Genomic DNA, 14,959 nt, shown 5'->3' on the forward strand with positions numbered 1-14,959 from the left:
GAGGGCTGAGGGATAGGGTGTGTCTTTTAAGTGGTTGGACCGCAAGTTTGTCCTTTTGAGGCATGCAGGTGTTAGAATGTTGCTCTCAATTAAAAAGGTGCAATCTGTAAGATGTCCTGATGGTCATTGGTAATTCAAACTAATGCAGCAGCAACAGACCTGTTGATTTTTTTATAATTGCTAACAACTAAAGGACCTTTACTTCATTCCATTGTTTATAACGAAATGGCATGTAGCATCAAATGTGGAGGTAAGTAATGTTGCTCTCACCACAAATATACTGTATCATAGAAATGATGAGCTGCTGGTATGTGCAAATCTCATAGAAAGACCATATTCCAAGGCTACAGGTTATTTTTTTCTCCCACACATAGTATAATTCCCTGAACACCATAGATATCATTTTACAGATTGCACCTTTAGAAATGCTACTTGAAGCAATCTGCATCCAAATACTCCTGACAGACTTTCTTTCCTTGATTGTCATCACTCATGATCAAAGTCTCATAACACTTGAAAATGATAGATACCAGTTAATCTGTGAGACAAAACTAGTTAAAGGCAGAGTCAGCTATATAATGTAGATGCACAAAGTAAACAGTATAGAGGTTCAATTTCCGCAACAACTAAGAGAGTTGGAGTTTGAGGCTAAACTTCTCTGCTGTTTTTGTCCAGTGGCTACCATGTTGTAAGAGCTCGACGCGAAACCGTGTACATGCGCAGATTCTGAATGTGACTTGCATCTTGCTCATCACACTATCTGCAGCGCTGCTAGTGCAATGTCATTTCGCTGACTCCGCCTTTAAGCTATGAGACATATTGCTTTCATTGATCTAGTTTTTTAAAAATCAGTACTCACACGTAAGATGAGACATCGCCTTTGAGTATTGGGGTACAGCTAGTGAGCCAAGTGGTCTGATTTTGAGTTAGATTTGTTTTAAAAGCTTGAAACCAGGCAACCGGTAGTTAGGAGCAAGGCCTCCATTTTATTCGTCAGCACAAAAATGTTCATCCATATAGAGTACATTGGCTGGTATGAAGCTGAGCATCAAGAAACACTCAAACAAATCTAGGAAGCCTTATTGCAAACAGAAAAGACAGAGGGACTCGCGCTGTAAGTTCAAATTTTTTCGTTTTTAGACACCGGAGCTCCCAACTGCCAATCAAACGGGCCGGAGATCCAGTTACTTCTGGATGAAGATGATGACAATGCACAGAGTCCCCACCAGCCCCAGAGCTTGGATTCCCAGGAACCACAGTAGGACCCAGAAAAAGATGATGATCACAGGCTCCACAATCTTCTCCCCAAAGTACATCTGGGTGAAGCCTGCACTGCGCAGGCACTTGTTCAGCTGCCCAAACAGGGTCCCCATCCGCTCGCAGTCATCCAACTGAGGTCTGGTTGTGAGGTCGTCAATGCTTGGCCACCTTGCCGTAGGGTCACCGGCTGGGAGTGGTCTGGCCCTGGGGTCGCTGGAGCAGCATAACCTGGCTCTGGGGTCAGCAGAGGGGCATGACCACCAAGTCCCGGGGTCACCAGGAAGGGCTTGCCACCTAGATCCAAGTGGTCTGCCACTGGGGTCATCCTGAAAAGACAAGTATGGATTAAGTTTAAATGACACCCCTATTCCCCATACAGTGTGCTGGACTACAATTCTCCAGGACGACATAGGGCTCTGTTCAAAATAAGTAGCTACTCTACATGGAATGTACAGGAGAGGATACCATACCAAGGATAGGCATGTGGTCGTGTTTAGTTTATTAGGGTCCCCATTAGCTACTGCACATGCAGCAGCTACTCTTCCTGGGGTCCACATAAAATGTACAAATACATGAAAGTACAGAACAGTAATAGACAAGAACAATAAGATGTATATATAGGAAAGACACCAAGAGACAACAAAAATATTATTTACACACTACTCATATATACAGTACAGTTAAAGTAGATCTTTAGAAAAAAGGAGGTGCTGTGGGGTGTTTGGTGGTAGTAGTACATTTCTCCTCATCCATGAAAGACTATCATGCATGTTGTTGATGTTAGTTCTGTGTGTGCCGTTAAGCACAAGGCGTGCTGCTTTGTTTTGAGGTCTTTCTTTGATGCACCTGACCATATTACCGGACAGTAATCAATATGGAACAAGATCAAAGCCTGAACAACTAGTACAGTTTGTCTTTGTGTCAAAAACACCGAATATATTTTTATAACAGACATACCTCTCCCCATTTTAAACAACAACTTTGCCAATATGACATGACCATGACAACTGGCCATCCAATGTTACTCCTAGGAGTTCAGCTTCTTCAACTTGTTCAATGGTCATACCTTAAAGAAGAGGCTTCAGATGAGTCAGGTGAACCTGCAACCACAGCACTTCTACTTAATTTGTCATGAGATCCTCTTTGAGCTTCACAGGTACACGTACACACACACACACACACACACACACACACACACACACACACACACACACACACACACACACACACACACACACACACACACACACACACACACACACACACACACACACACACCATCTCCCCCGTAGACATTCCTGCCTTTTCTGTAGATGTTATATCCTTGTATTCCTACAGCTGTATCAAAGGTCCTGTCTAAGTGGGTCTCAGAAATTGGTAATATTAACATTATCTTAGATTAGCAAATTACTAATCTCATGAATTTTGTTTCTGAGGCTACATTAATTTATATGAGCCAACTTTCACCCTTTCCTGGGTAGTTTATATAAAACTCATAATAGGTTGTATTTCTAATAATTCTATTTCTGATAATAACAAATAAGGAATTAGTGGATTTAGCAGATTATGTTCAGCAGATGCCTTATCTGGTTTAGCTCAGCTGCAGCAGGGTGCTCTATTCTTTGTACCACTTCTGCATAGCGGTCTTGCTGGACTGTTGGTCTCTTCTGATTGGGGTGTTGTTCTGTTAGCATGGGGAGGGGGGGTAGTGGAAGGGGCCCGATGTTGTAGGGTGGAGCTGGCCTCTCTGGAAGGAAACCGGTGGTGTAGGGTGGAGCTGGCCTCTCTGGAAGGAAACCGGTGGTGTAGGGTGGAGCTGGCCTCTCTGGAAGGAAACCGGTGGTGTAGGGTAGAGCTGGCCTCTCTGGAAGGAAACCGGTGGTGTAGGGTAGAGCTGGCCTCTCTGGAAGGAAACCGGTGGTGCAGGGTAGAGCTGGCCTCTCTGGAAGGAAACCGGTGGTGCAGGGTAGAGTTGGCCTCTCTGGAAGGAAACCGGTGGTGCAGGGTAGAGTTGGCCTCTCTGGATGGGGCCTGGTGGTGCAGGGTAGAGTTGGCCTCTCTGGATGGGGCCTGGTGGTGCAGGGTAGAGTTAGCCTCTCTGGATGGGGCCTGGTGGTGCAGGGTAGAGTTAGCCTCTCTGGATGGGGCCTGGTGGTGCAGGGTAGAGTTAGCCTCTCTGGATGGGGCCTGGTGGTGCAGGGTAGAGTTAGCCTCTCTGGATGGGCCCTTGTGGTGCAGGGTAGAGTTAGCCTTTCTGGATGGGGCCTGGTGGTGCAGGGTAGAGTTAGCCTCTCTGGATGGGGACTGGTGGTGCAGGGTAGAGTTAGCCTCTCTGGATGGGGCCCGGTGGTGCAGGGTAGAGTTAGCCTCTCTGGATGGGGCCTGGTGGTGCAGGGTAGAGTTAGCCTCTCTGGATGGGGCCCGGTGGTGCAGGGTGGTCCTGGTCTCTCTGGATGGGGATTAAGTGGTGCAGGGTAGAGTTAGCCTCTCTGGATTTGGCACAGTGGTGTAGGGTGGTTCTGGTCTCTCTGGGTGGGGTCTGGTGGTATAGGGTGGTTCTGGTCTCTCTGGGTGGGGTCTGGTGGTTGTGATCTTGGAGGATGTATGGCAGAGTTTTTATTTTGGCTTTTGCTTTGTCCCAGATAAAAAAATGGTTTCCTAGCAAACACCTTAACACCCTGTTTATTCAAGTGTACTAGTGCATACATTAGATGGGGGTACATTTCCTGGTGGTTCGCTAGGTAAACATTGTCCAAGCACAACTTCTAGACAGCTCATCATTGTTGCTTTGAATAATGTGGAAGGGCACATCTCCACGTGGCAACAGGGTGGTCATAGTGATTTTGGTGTTAGGAAATCTCTCTGCAGCTCTGACTGCAAATTGTAGGAGCTACATGTCCTCCCATTGCCATCAAACCATTAGTACCTGTGTGAATTATAATATGTTTGGCTCAATTTAATTTGTTGCTTGACAATACTTTAAGGCACTTGCTGTTGTTGGGCACCATAGCTTTCTGACTGACATGCCAGGGAATAGCAGTTTCTCTCTGAGAATTTCCAATTGAAGTCACATAAAATGAAGGCCATAGGGTCTGTCTGTGTTCTGCTGTTCTGGGCTGTGGTGTCTGGAGTGATGCTCTTTGGATGGAGTGGGGACCACAGGTGGCCTTTCATTGTCTTCTTCTCTCCTTTGTGTCCCAGCATGGCTATGCTGGCGCTGGTGCTCTGGGATGTGAGGATCTTGGGGAGGTCTGGTCAGACCTATCTGACAAAGGGAATGTGCTGGTGTGGGAGGAGTTGTACTGGATCTTGTTACTGATCTCTTGTGCCGAGTCTGAGTTCCGGAGGTTCACTATGAGAAGCAGTGGTACTAACAATGTGAGGGTGTGGTAGTGAGGGTTGTGGTAGGCTACAGTTGTTCTCTTAGATTGTGGTGTCTCTGTGTTGTAGCAATTCTATGACTGCTGACAACTCCTTTTCTAACTCCTCCCTAATGTCAGCTACCTCATTATGCTCTAGACCATTGCCAGTTTCTTTCTCAGCTCCTCCTTTTCCTGCCTTAGAACTGTCACCTCACCACGAAGCTCATTCACCTCTGCCTCCAGTAGGGAGATACTCCCAAAGGCTTGGGACAGGTTGTCACTCTCCATATCCGCTAGGGTGGCTTGGTTACATATGAGGGTGGGGGAACTTTTGGAATGGACTGATTTCTCATCAGCTCTGTCTTCTGATTGAAGTGTAGCAGTTAGAGTTCCATTCTCTTTTAAGGTGTCTGCTAGCTCTTTCAGTGATGTGTCATAAGGCTGTGTGACATGCTATAAGGCTGTGTGAATAAGACTCTTATTACATAACTTCATTATGTGCGTTATACTGGTACATGCTGGAGTCAGACTGCCTGTCAGCCTTGAAATGCAACTGTTGGTTGTGCAAGTAGCTAAGTGACAGCAGAATCCTTGGCCAAAGCAATACAATAAACGCAATAAATGTAGCTGTCAATGTTCCCTCCCTGATGACCCAAGGTACACAGATCACACATCACTCTTGTCATATCTAGCTGTTAGCTAGCTATCGAGTTGCTCTCATATCATCATGACTCAAATACATGGCAAGGGATTAGCTAACTAATTGTAATAATCCAGGCAAGCAAGCACAACATGAAATGTAAATCACCTAGTTAGGCATAAACCTTTGAGCTGAAGCCACTTGATAAATATTGCACTGCTCGCATTGCCTAGATAACTAGCTAACTACACCCGCTGGATAGCATTGGCTAACGACGTTAACGTTACTACAGATAGACCAATGAGGGTTCATTATAAAACATATTTTAGCTACCTGGAACGTTTTCCTTGCTGTGTAGTTGGGTGGATGATGAGATTGACACCTTATTCGACTCTCTAACTCCTCAAACTCCCGCCGATGCAGTACCAGTTGATCATTCCCAGCTGGTGGTATGGTCGACATGTTATACACGCCGTTTGAATGATGTTTCAGGAAACAAACAAAACATTCAAGACTGTCAATGGCACTTCCGGACCCCCGCTCACGCTGTGTCACGTGTGTAATAAACCAATCTAACGTCACGGTAAGGGGCGTGTCAACTTCAACCGTCAAATAGTTGAAATGTCAAAATCAAGCAACACTTTCTAGAATTAGGACAGTGGTTTTTTTTATATACGTTATTTTTTTAATATATATATATATATATCCTTCTTTTTTTTTTTTTTTTTTACTGTGGCTCCACTATTTAGTACATTTAAGTGACTATCAAGCAGTATGTAACTTTTCAAGTGGTAAGTGTGTGGAAATAACCAAACTAATACAGGACTATGCAAGCAAATACACATTTGCACGACAGAATAAAAACCATTACATGGTTTGTGTACCAATTTAAATATCACAAAACATAGCTATTTATTTAAAATACCATAAAATCTAACTACTGTTAATGAGGGTTTTTCCAATAATCAGCAATGGATTACATGTCAGGCCAACCAACTGGCATTGTGTTTTAGTTAGGGTACTTGACCTCTGATTTTGTGATTTAGCAGTATGCTATATAGTGAGGCACAGGATTAAGAAGAAGACCTAGTAACCTGCGTAATCCCAACTAATCTGCCTCTGCTTCTTTCCACTTGACATTAATGTAGGAGAATTTGGGAGCGGCAGACTGGGAATGTCAGCTAAACAGAGGCTAAACAGAGGAATATGGAGCTAAACAGAGGTTTTGCTTACTCTGGCCTTGCTTGGTGAATAATGTATCGACTTCTCTTGGTTCAGATGCTACATTGTTGTTTCCTGGTGGCCCATTCCTGCCCTACTCTGTGTACTTGTGTTTACCAAGGAGGGAGCAATGGGACAGGTCTCAGGTAGCGTACACTTTAGTTAATTAAATGTCTTAATTTACTGCCTTAATTTCAGTTGCTTGCTTGGGTGTGCTCCTTCTCTCATGACAATGGATCTGCATGAATTTACATAACATCTTGGATCATTGGTGTTGTTTTTTAAAACATATACTGTACTTTATACAGCATTGTCTGACGGACTACATTTTGATCAACTATGCATCAATATTTATGTGCTCTGGAATTGTTGGACAACATTTTAGAAATATACTGCTCAAAAAAATAAAGGGAACACTTAAACAACACATCCTAGATCTGAATGACAGAAATAATCTTATTAAATACTTTTTTCTTTACATAGTTTAATGTGCTGACAACAAAATCACACAAAAATAATCAATGGAAATCCAATTTATCAACCCATGGAGGTCTGGATTTGGAGTCACACTCAAAATTAAAGTGGAAAACCACACTACAGGCTGATCCAACTTTGATGTAATGTCCTTAAAACAAGTCAAAATGAGGCTCAGTAGTGTGTGTGGCCTCCACGTGCCTGTATGACCTCCTTACAACGCCTGGGCATGCTCCTGATGAGGTGGCGGATGATCTCCTGAGGGATCTCCTCCCAGACCTGGACTAAAGCATCCGCCAACTCCTGGACAGTCTGTGGTGCAACGTGGCGTTGGTGGATGGAGCGAGACATGATGTCCCAGATGTGCTCAATTGGATTCAGGTCTGGGGAACGGGCGGGCCAGTCCATAGCATCAATGCCTTCCTCTTGCAGGAACTGCTGACACACTCTAGCCACATGAGGTCTAGCATTGTCTTGCATTAGGAGGAACCCAGGGCCAACCGCACCAGCATATGGTCTCACAAGGGGTCTGAGGATCTCATCTCGGTACCTAATGGCAGTCAGGCTACCTCTGGCGAGCTCATGGAGGGCTGTGCGGCCCCAAAAAGAAATGGCACCCCACACCATGACTGACCCCACCGTCAAACCGGTCATGCTGGAGGATGCTGCAGGCAGCAGAACGTTCTCCACGGCATCTCCAGACTCTGTCACGTCTGTCACGTGCTCAGTGTGAACCTGCTTTCATCTGTGAAGAGCACAGGGCGCCAGTGGTGAATTTGCCAATCTTGGTGTTCTCTGGAAAATGCCAAACGACCTGCACGGTGTTGGGCTGTAAGCACAACCCCCACCTGTGGACGTCGGGCCCTCATACCACCCTCATGGAGTCTGTTTCTGACCGTTTCAGCAGACACATGCACATTTGTGGCCTGCTGGAGGTCATTTTGCAGGGCTCTGGCAGTGCTTCTCCTGCTCCTCCTTGCACAAAGGCGGAGGTAGCGGTCCTGCTGCTGGGTTGTTGCCCTCCTATGGCATCCTCCACGTCTCCTGATGTACTGGCCTGTCTCCTGGTAGCGCCTCCATGCTCTGGACACTACGCTGACAGACACAGCAAACCTTCTTGCCACAGCTCGCATTGATGTGCCATCCTGGATGAGCTGCACTACCTGAGCCACTTGTGTGGGTTGTAGACTCCGTCTCATGCTACCACTAGAGTGAAAGCACCGCCAGCATTCAAAAGTGACCAAAACATCAGCCAGGAAGCATAGGAACTGAGAAGTGGTCTGTGGTCCCCACCTGCAGAACCACTCCTTTATTGGGGGTGTCTTGCTAATTGCCTATAATTTCCACCTGTTGTCTATTCCATTTGCACAACAGCATGTGAAATGTATTGTCAATCAGTGTTGCTTCCTAAGAGGACAGTTTGATTTCACAGAAGTGTGATTGACTTGGAGTTACATTGTGTTGTTTAAGTGTTCCCTTTATTTTTTTGAGCAGTGTATGTTTGGTCAGAGGTTGAGTAAAATGTTATTGTAAAAAATAACGGCAAAGGAGGTGGTAGACATGTCATTTGCCATGCTTGTTTGTTTATACAACAAACACAGTGAACTCTTAAATTCCTTGAGTTGCTAAATAGGACTGATAGGCATTTTAGCTCTGATAGCTAGCTACTCTTCTCAGTGCATTCTTCACATACATGATTCATATATCACGCTGTTTGCACTGACAGGTCTGTTTTGTGCAGTGAACCCCGCATGTCGGCCATCCCCCTCAATGCTCCAGCCGACACAGTCAAGTTTCGTCTGGAGAAGACCTCTATCTCCAGAGTACCCCGGGCAGCCTTCTTCTATCTGTCTGAGCTCCAGTTCCTGTGGTTGACCTACAACTCCCTCACCACCATCCACCCCAGCAGCTTCCTTAACTTGAAGGTAGAAGTGGGCATACTCTTACCTGTATAATCCTCTCTATTTAAACTAGCAGTATCTGCAACACTATCCTTAGAATTACTTGGTTTTGTATGAAAACTAAATTTGACAGTATCTAAAACTTACCTCTCCCTGAAGGCGCTGCGTGAGCTGCGATTGGATGGGAACCTTCTCTCTGCCTTCCCCTGGGAGGGGCTTAGGGACATGCCGCGTCTGCGCACCCTGGGTCTGCACAATAACCGCCTCTCCAGCCTCCCTGCCCACGCTGCCCTCTTTCTTCCCCACGTCACCTACCTGGACCTGTCCAGCAACAGACTGACCACTCTGCCCTCAGAGCTGTTGGACCTTTGGTTCCCTCTCCCTGCCGAGCTGGTAGGCCCAACACAGAGAAGAGTGCTGGGTATGTTTCACTAATAGTAATCTTAGTGTTCTATGCAAAAATAGGTCCCTTGTCAAAGGACAGCATCTGAATTGAGAAATGCTCATATCTCAAACGTTCACGTGAAAAACATTCATTTCTTATTGGACATGTTCCCCATTTCACTCCTTTTCAAATCTAAGCCAAATGGTCCGGCTCTTTTTTGTGTCTCCAGGTGTCCATGACAACATGTGGCAGTGTGACTGCCAAATCTCTATGCTGCTGGCCCAGTCTAAGTACCAGGGGAGCCCTGTAGTTTTGATGGACCAGCTCCTGACCTGTAGCCGTAGCGGGGGAACCGCCGACCAGCTGGGGGCCCCCCTCACAGAGGCTGACTTGTCGCGGTGCCAGAGGCCCTCTGTCCAGCCCTCAGCCACCCGGGTTACCTCCCCGCTGGGCAGCAACGTGATGCTCCGCTGTGATGCCACAGGCTACCCCACGCCAGTACTCACCTGGACCAAAGCAGCAGGAGCCTCCATATACAACACAGGTAAATATCTATGAACATTCTGTAACATTGCACCCAATTAAACTCAACCCTACTCTTCAATTTTAACATGGAAAATCCTTCCCTGTGCTGTTGTTTTCAAATGTCTGATTATGTTTGATTTTGACAGAGTGCTGTCAACAACCGTACAGCAAAGCTGACCCTGAAGAACTACCCATTAACTTGGACAGCTGTAAGTACTTCATGTTACCTCGGCTAGCTGCGTTTTGACCCTTTTATTGCCACATGTCTTGTCAATAGACTTGAGTCACCTATTTTTGTGTTACATTACAGTTATTCAGGAATCTCCGCGTGTGGGAATCCGATGGTCCATCATCTACCTAAATGGACTTTCGTACAAGGATGCAGGAGAATATCGGTGCCAAGCACGGAATATGGCGGGAACAGCAGAAGCCCCCATTAGACTTAGGGTGGTGGGGGTGATTGCTGTGCCCCCTTCCATAAAGAACAAGACCCGCAAAACTCCTTCTAGATCCTCATCCAACAACAGAAAACCTCTCCCACAAAAGCCGAAACGGGCACAGAATATTACTTCAATCTCCACCCCAAAAAAGAAGACTCTTCTGAACCTCAAGTATGTTACACCCCCCACTCCAATGAACAAGACCAAGAGTATCAAAATGGCCCCGGACCCCACCCCCCTGAAAAAAATGTAATCGTCCTCACCACAGAAGTACAAACCCAAACGCAAAAAGACCTTAGCCCCAAAGTCAAACAGAAAACCTCAGATATATGTCAATACTATACCCACTTCACCAGAAAAGTCTACCACTACATCGTCTTCACCAGAAAACAGCAAGGACCAGATATAGTGGCCCTTTCATCTGTTACTATAATAACCCTTCTTATTCTATGCCTTTCTGTTGGTCAATATTTTAAGGAGCTCATACATGACCCTTTAAAAACAGAGGGATCAGTGGCCAACAGAGGGCGTCCAGAGCCCAGAGACATGAAGCGCAAACTACTGTTACGCTTTTTAAGTGACAACGATTACCATTGTGGATCTGATGTATTCTTTTTCCAGATTTGTTTTATTTTGTTTTACTGTTTTTAGAGAGATAAGGCTTATCACCCTCTTATCTGTGTAAGATCTGTACTTGTGTTAAAGATTACAAGGACATATTCTTACTAGGAGCTCAGCTATAAAGGGCAATTCCGCCACTTCATATTCATTCTCTCCTCCACCATACCAGTGTCTACAAGAAAATGGTGTGTTTCTATGATCTTTGGTAAAAAAAAAAGAAGAGAAGAAAGGTCCTCAAAAATGCTTCTCTATGAAATAACAGGGCAGGATTAAAAGTAAGATTATTTTTTTTTTAAAACCTTAGCCAGAGGGAGGGTATTTTCTTGCTCCCTACGTCACCACGAATGTCAGTGTTTGAAAATCCCTGTTTTTAAAATGTTTTAACTTTTTATGATCAACTTCTTAACTTTATATATTCTTTTCACAAAAAGTAGAAATGTGTCATTTATACATATGTAGTCACTGGTATTGTGCTGGACATAATGAAAATGAGGTTCAAAAGTGGTGGAATTGCCCTTTAAGAAAATTGCACTGTCATAAAGTGTGTGTTTGTGTGTGTTAAATGTCTGGAAAACTATATAAATAATTCCTACTGAATATGTGTTGTATTTACCTGCAGTATAGTATTATTAATGTGTATTGATATTGGATTTGGCATTGACCATGACCTTTTATCTTTGACGTCATCCAGGGCCGCCTCCAGGCAACAGCGACATAAGCGGTCGCTTAGGGCCCCCGGCCGAACTCAGTTGCGGTCTCAATTTACTGTTAGAACAGTAGAATACACAAGGTGCAGTTTCGAAATTTGGTTGTGCATCAGCAGTTTTCCTTTTGTCAATCAATAACAGTCACTCAATTGTCACATTTTTAGATTGGTAAATGAGTCTAGCCAGCTATCTAAACTTGTAGTAATCATGGCTGAATTACCGACCGGACATGAAGGGCACGTGCCCCCATTGATTTTGTTAGCCACTCTCACTCAGATATAATTCTAACATGGCATAAGTCATGGCAAAATGTGTAGAATTTCAGGAAATTACCTGTAACACTACCAATTTTCCTCTTCACCCCATGGCAAAATGAGCAGGTAGCCTAGAGGCAGATAGCGTAGCAGTTAAGAGTGTTTGGCCATTAACCGAAAGGCAGTTAACCCCCATCAACAACTGCTCCGTGGGTGCAATGGATGTTGATTAAGGCAGCCCACTGCACCTCTCTAAATCAGAGGGGTTCGGTTGAATGCGTTCAGTTGTGCAATTGACTAGGTTTCCCAATTCCCTGAAATTAGTTATACATTTGCAAACTGTGTCCAATTTGCCGTAAACTTGCTTTAAAACTATGTACAGGTGCAGTGATCTGTGAGCTACTCTGGCAGCTGGTGCTTAAAGTTAGTGAGGGCGATATGAGTCTCCAGCTTCAGAGATTTTTGCAGTTCGTTCCAGTCATTGGCAGCAGAGAACTGGAAGGAAAGGTGGCCAAAGGAGGAATTGGCTTCGGGGGTGACCAGTGAAATATACCTGCTGGAGCGCGTGCTACGGGTGGGTGCTGCTATGGTGACCAGTGAGCTGAGATAAGGCGGGGCCTTACCTAGCAAAGATTTATAAATGACCTGGAGCCAGTGGGTTTGGCGACGAATATGAAGCGAGGGCCAGCCAACGAGAGCATACAGATCGCAGTGGTGCGTAGTATATGGGACTTTGGTGACAAAACGGATGGCACTGTGATAGACTGCATCCAATTTGCTGAGTAGAGTGTTGGAGGCTATTTTGTAAATGACATCGCCAAAGTCAAGGATCGGTAGGATAGTCAGTTTTACGAGGGTATGTTTGGCAGCATGCGTGAAGGATGCTTTGTTGCGAAATAGGAAGCCGATTCTAGATAACATTTTGGATTAGAAATGCTTATTGTGAGTCTGGAAGGAGACACCTAGGTATTTGTAGATGTCCACATGTTCTAAGTCAGAACCGTCCAGAATAGTGATGCTGGACGGGCGGGCAGGTGCTGGTAGCGATCGGTTGAAGAGCATGCATTTAGTTTTACTTGCATTTAAGAGCAGGTGGAGGCCACGGAAGGAGAGTTGTATGGCATTGAAGCTTGTCTGGAGGTTAGATAACACAGTGTCCAAAGAGGGGCCAGATGTATACAGAATGGTGTTGTCTGCATAGAGGTGGATCAGAGAATCACCAGCAGCAAGAGTGACATCAATGATGTCCCAAGTTCTCTCACGTCACCCCGCTCCTCCGCTCTCTCCACTGGCTTCCAGTTGAAGCTCACATCCGCTACAAGACCATGGTGCTTACCTACAGAGCTGTGAGGGGAACGGCACCTCCGTACCTTCAGGCTCTGATCAGGCCCTACACCCAAACAAGGGCACTGCGTTCATCCACCTCTGGCCTGCTTGCCTCCCTACCTCTGAGGAAGCACAGTTCCCGCTCAGCCCAGTCAAAACTGTTCGCTGCTCTGGCACCCCAATGGTGGAACAAGCTCCCTCACGACGCCAGGACAGCGGAGTCAATCACCACCTTCCGGAGACACCTGAAACCCCACCTCTTTAAGGAATACCTGGGATAGGATTAAGTAATCCTTCTAACCCCCCCGTAAAAGATTTAGATGCACTATTGTAAAGTGGTTGTTCCACTGGATATTATAAGGTGAATGCACCAATTTGTAAGTCGCTCTGGATAAGAGCGTCTGCTAAATGACTTAAATGTAAATGTAAATGTAAATGTATACAGAGAAAAGAGTCGGCCTGAGAAGTGAACCCTGTGGCACCCCCATAGAGACTGCCAGAGGTCCGGACAACAGGCCCTCCGATTTGATACTCTGAACTCTGTCTGAGAAGTAGTTGGTGAACCAGGCGAGGCAGTCATTTGAGAAACTAAGGCTTTTGAGTCTGCCGATAAGAATGTGGTGATTGACAGAGTCGAAAGCCTTGGCCAGGTCTATGAATACAGCTGCACAGTATTGTCTCTTATCGATGGAGGTTATGATATTGTTTAGGACCTTGAGCGTGGCTTTCGAAGACCTTGGAAAGACAGGGTAGGATAGATACAGGTCTGTAGCAGTTTGAGTCTAGAGTGTCTCCCCCTTTGACCAGGGGGATGACCGCGGCAGCTTTCCGAGATCACAGACGATACGAAAGAGAGGTTGAACAGGCTAGTAATAGGGGTTGCAACAATTTCGACTGATCATTTTAAAAAGAGAGGGTCCAGATTGTCTAGTCCGGCTGATTTGTAGGGGTCCAGATTTTGCAGCTCTTTCAGAACATCAGCTATCAGGATTTGGGTGAAGGAGAAATGGGGGAGGCTTGGGCAAGTTGCTGTGGGGGTGCAGGACTTTTGACCACAGTAGGGGTGACCAGGTGGAAAGCATGGCCAGCCATAAAAAATGCTAATTGAAATTGTCAATTATCGTGGATTTATCGGTGGTGACAGTGTTTCCTAGCCTCAGAGCAGTGGGCAGCTGGGAAGAGGTGCTCTTATTCTCCATGGACTTTACAGTGTTCCAGAACGTTTTTGAGTTTGTGCTACAGGATGCAAATTTCTGTTTGATAAAGCTAGCCTTTGCTTTCCTAACTGCCTGTGTATATTGGTTCCTGACTTCCTGGAAAAGTTGCATATCGAGGGGGCTATTTAATGCTATTGCAGTACACCACAGGATGGGGCATGCTTATTTAAGATGGTGAGGAATGCACTTTTAAAGAATAACCAGGCATCTTCTACTGACAGAATGAGGTCAATATCCTTCAAGGATACCCGGGCCAGGTCGATTAGAAAGGCCTGCTCGCTGAAATGTTTTAGGGAGCGTTTGACAGTGAGGAGGGGTGGTTGTTTGACCGCAGACCCATTACGGATGCAAGCAATGAGGCAGTGATCGCTAAGATCCTGGTTGAAGACAGCAGAGGTGTATTTGGAGGGCAGGTTGGTTAGGATGATATCTATGAGGGTGCCTGTGTTTACGGATGTGGGGTTGTACCTGGTAGGTTCATTGATAATTTGTGTGAGATTAAGGGTATCAAGCTTAGATTGTAGGATGGCCGGGGTGTTAAGCATGTCCCAGTTTAGGTCACCTAACAGCATGAGCTCTGAAGATAGATGGGGGGCAATCAATTCACATATGGTGTCCACGGCACA

At 45.6% G+C, this 14,959-nt stretch overlaps 2 protein-coding genes across 2 annotated transcripts; one reads left to right on the forward strand and one right to left on the reverse strand.

The window, feature by feature from the left end:
• Positions 1-963: 963 nt before the first annotated feature.
• LOC100286692 (family with sequence similarity 241 member A) lies at positions 964-5,744 on the reverse strand. The gene is given in 2 exon segments (NM_001146633.2): positions 964-1,586; positions 5,596-5,744. Coding segments are annotated over 2 exon segments (531 nt in total). The 5' UTR covers positions 5,725-5,744; the 3' UTR covers positions 964-1,184.
• A 674-nt stretch (positions 5,745-6,418) lies between these two features.
• lrit3b (leucine-rich repeat, immunoglobulin-like and transmembrane domains 3b) lies at positions 6,419-10,461 on the forward strand. Its single transcript, XM_082957958.1, has 6 exons — positions 6,419-6,629; positions 8,684-8,882; positions 9,018-9,279; positions 9,473-9,787; positions 9,915-9,977; positions 10,079-10,461. Exons 1-6 carry the CDS (start codon positions 6,517-6,519, stop codon positions 10,459-10,461), a joined length of 1,335 nt encoding a protein of 444 aa, XP_082814084.1. The 5' UTR covers positions 6,419-6,516.
• Positions 10,462-14,959: the final 4,498 nt, after the last annotated feature.

This window comes from Salmo salar, chromosome 01, assembly GCF_965601325.2.
Source record: "Salmo salar chromosome 01, fSalSal1, whole genome shotgun sequence".
Classification (NCBI taxonomy): domain Eukaryota; kingdom Metazoa; phylum Chordata; class Actinopteri; order Salmoniformes; family Salmonidae; genus Salmo; species Salmo salar.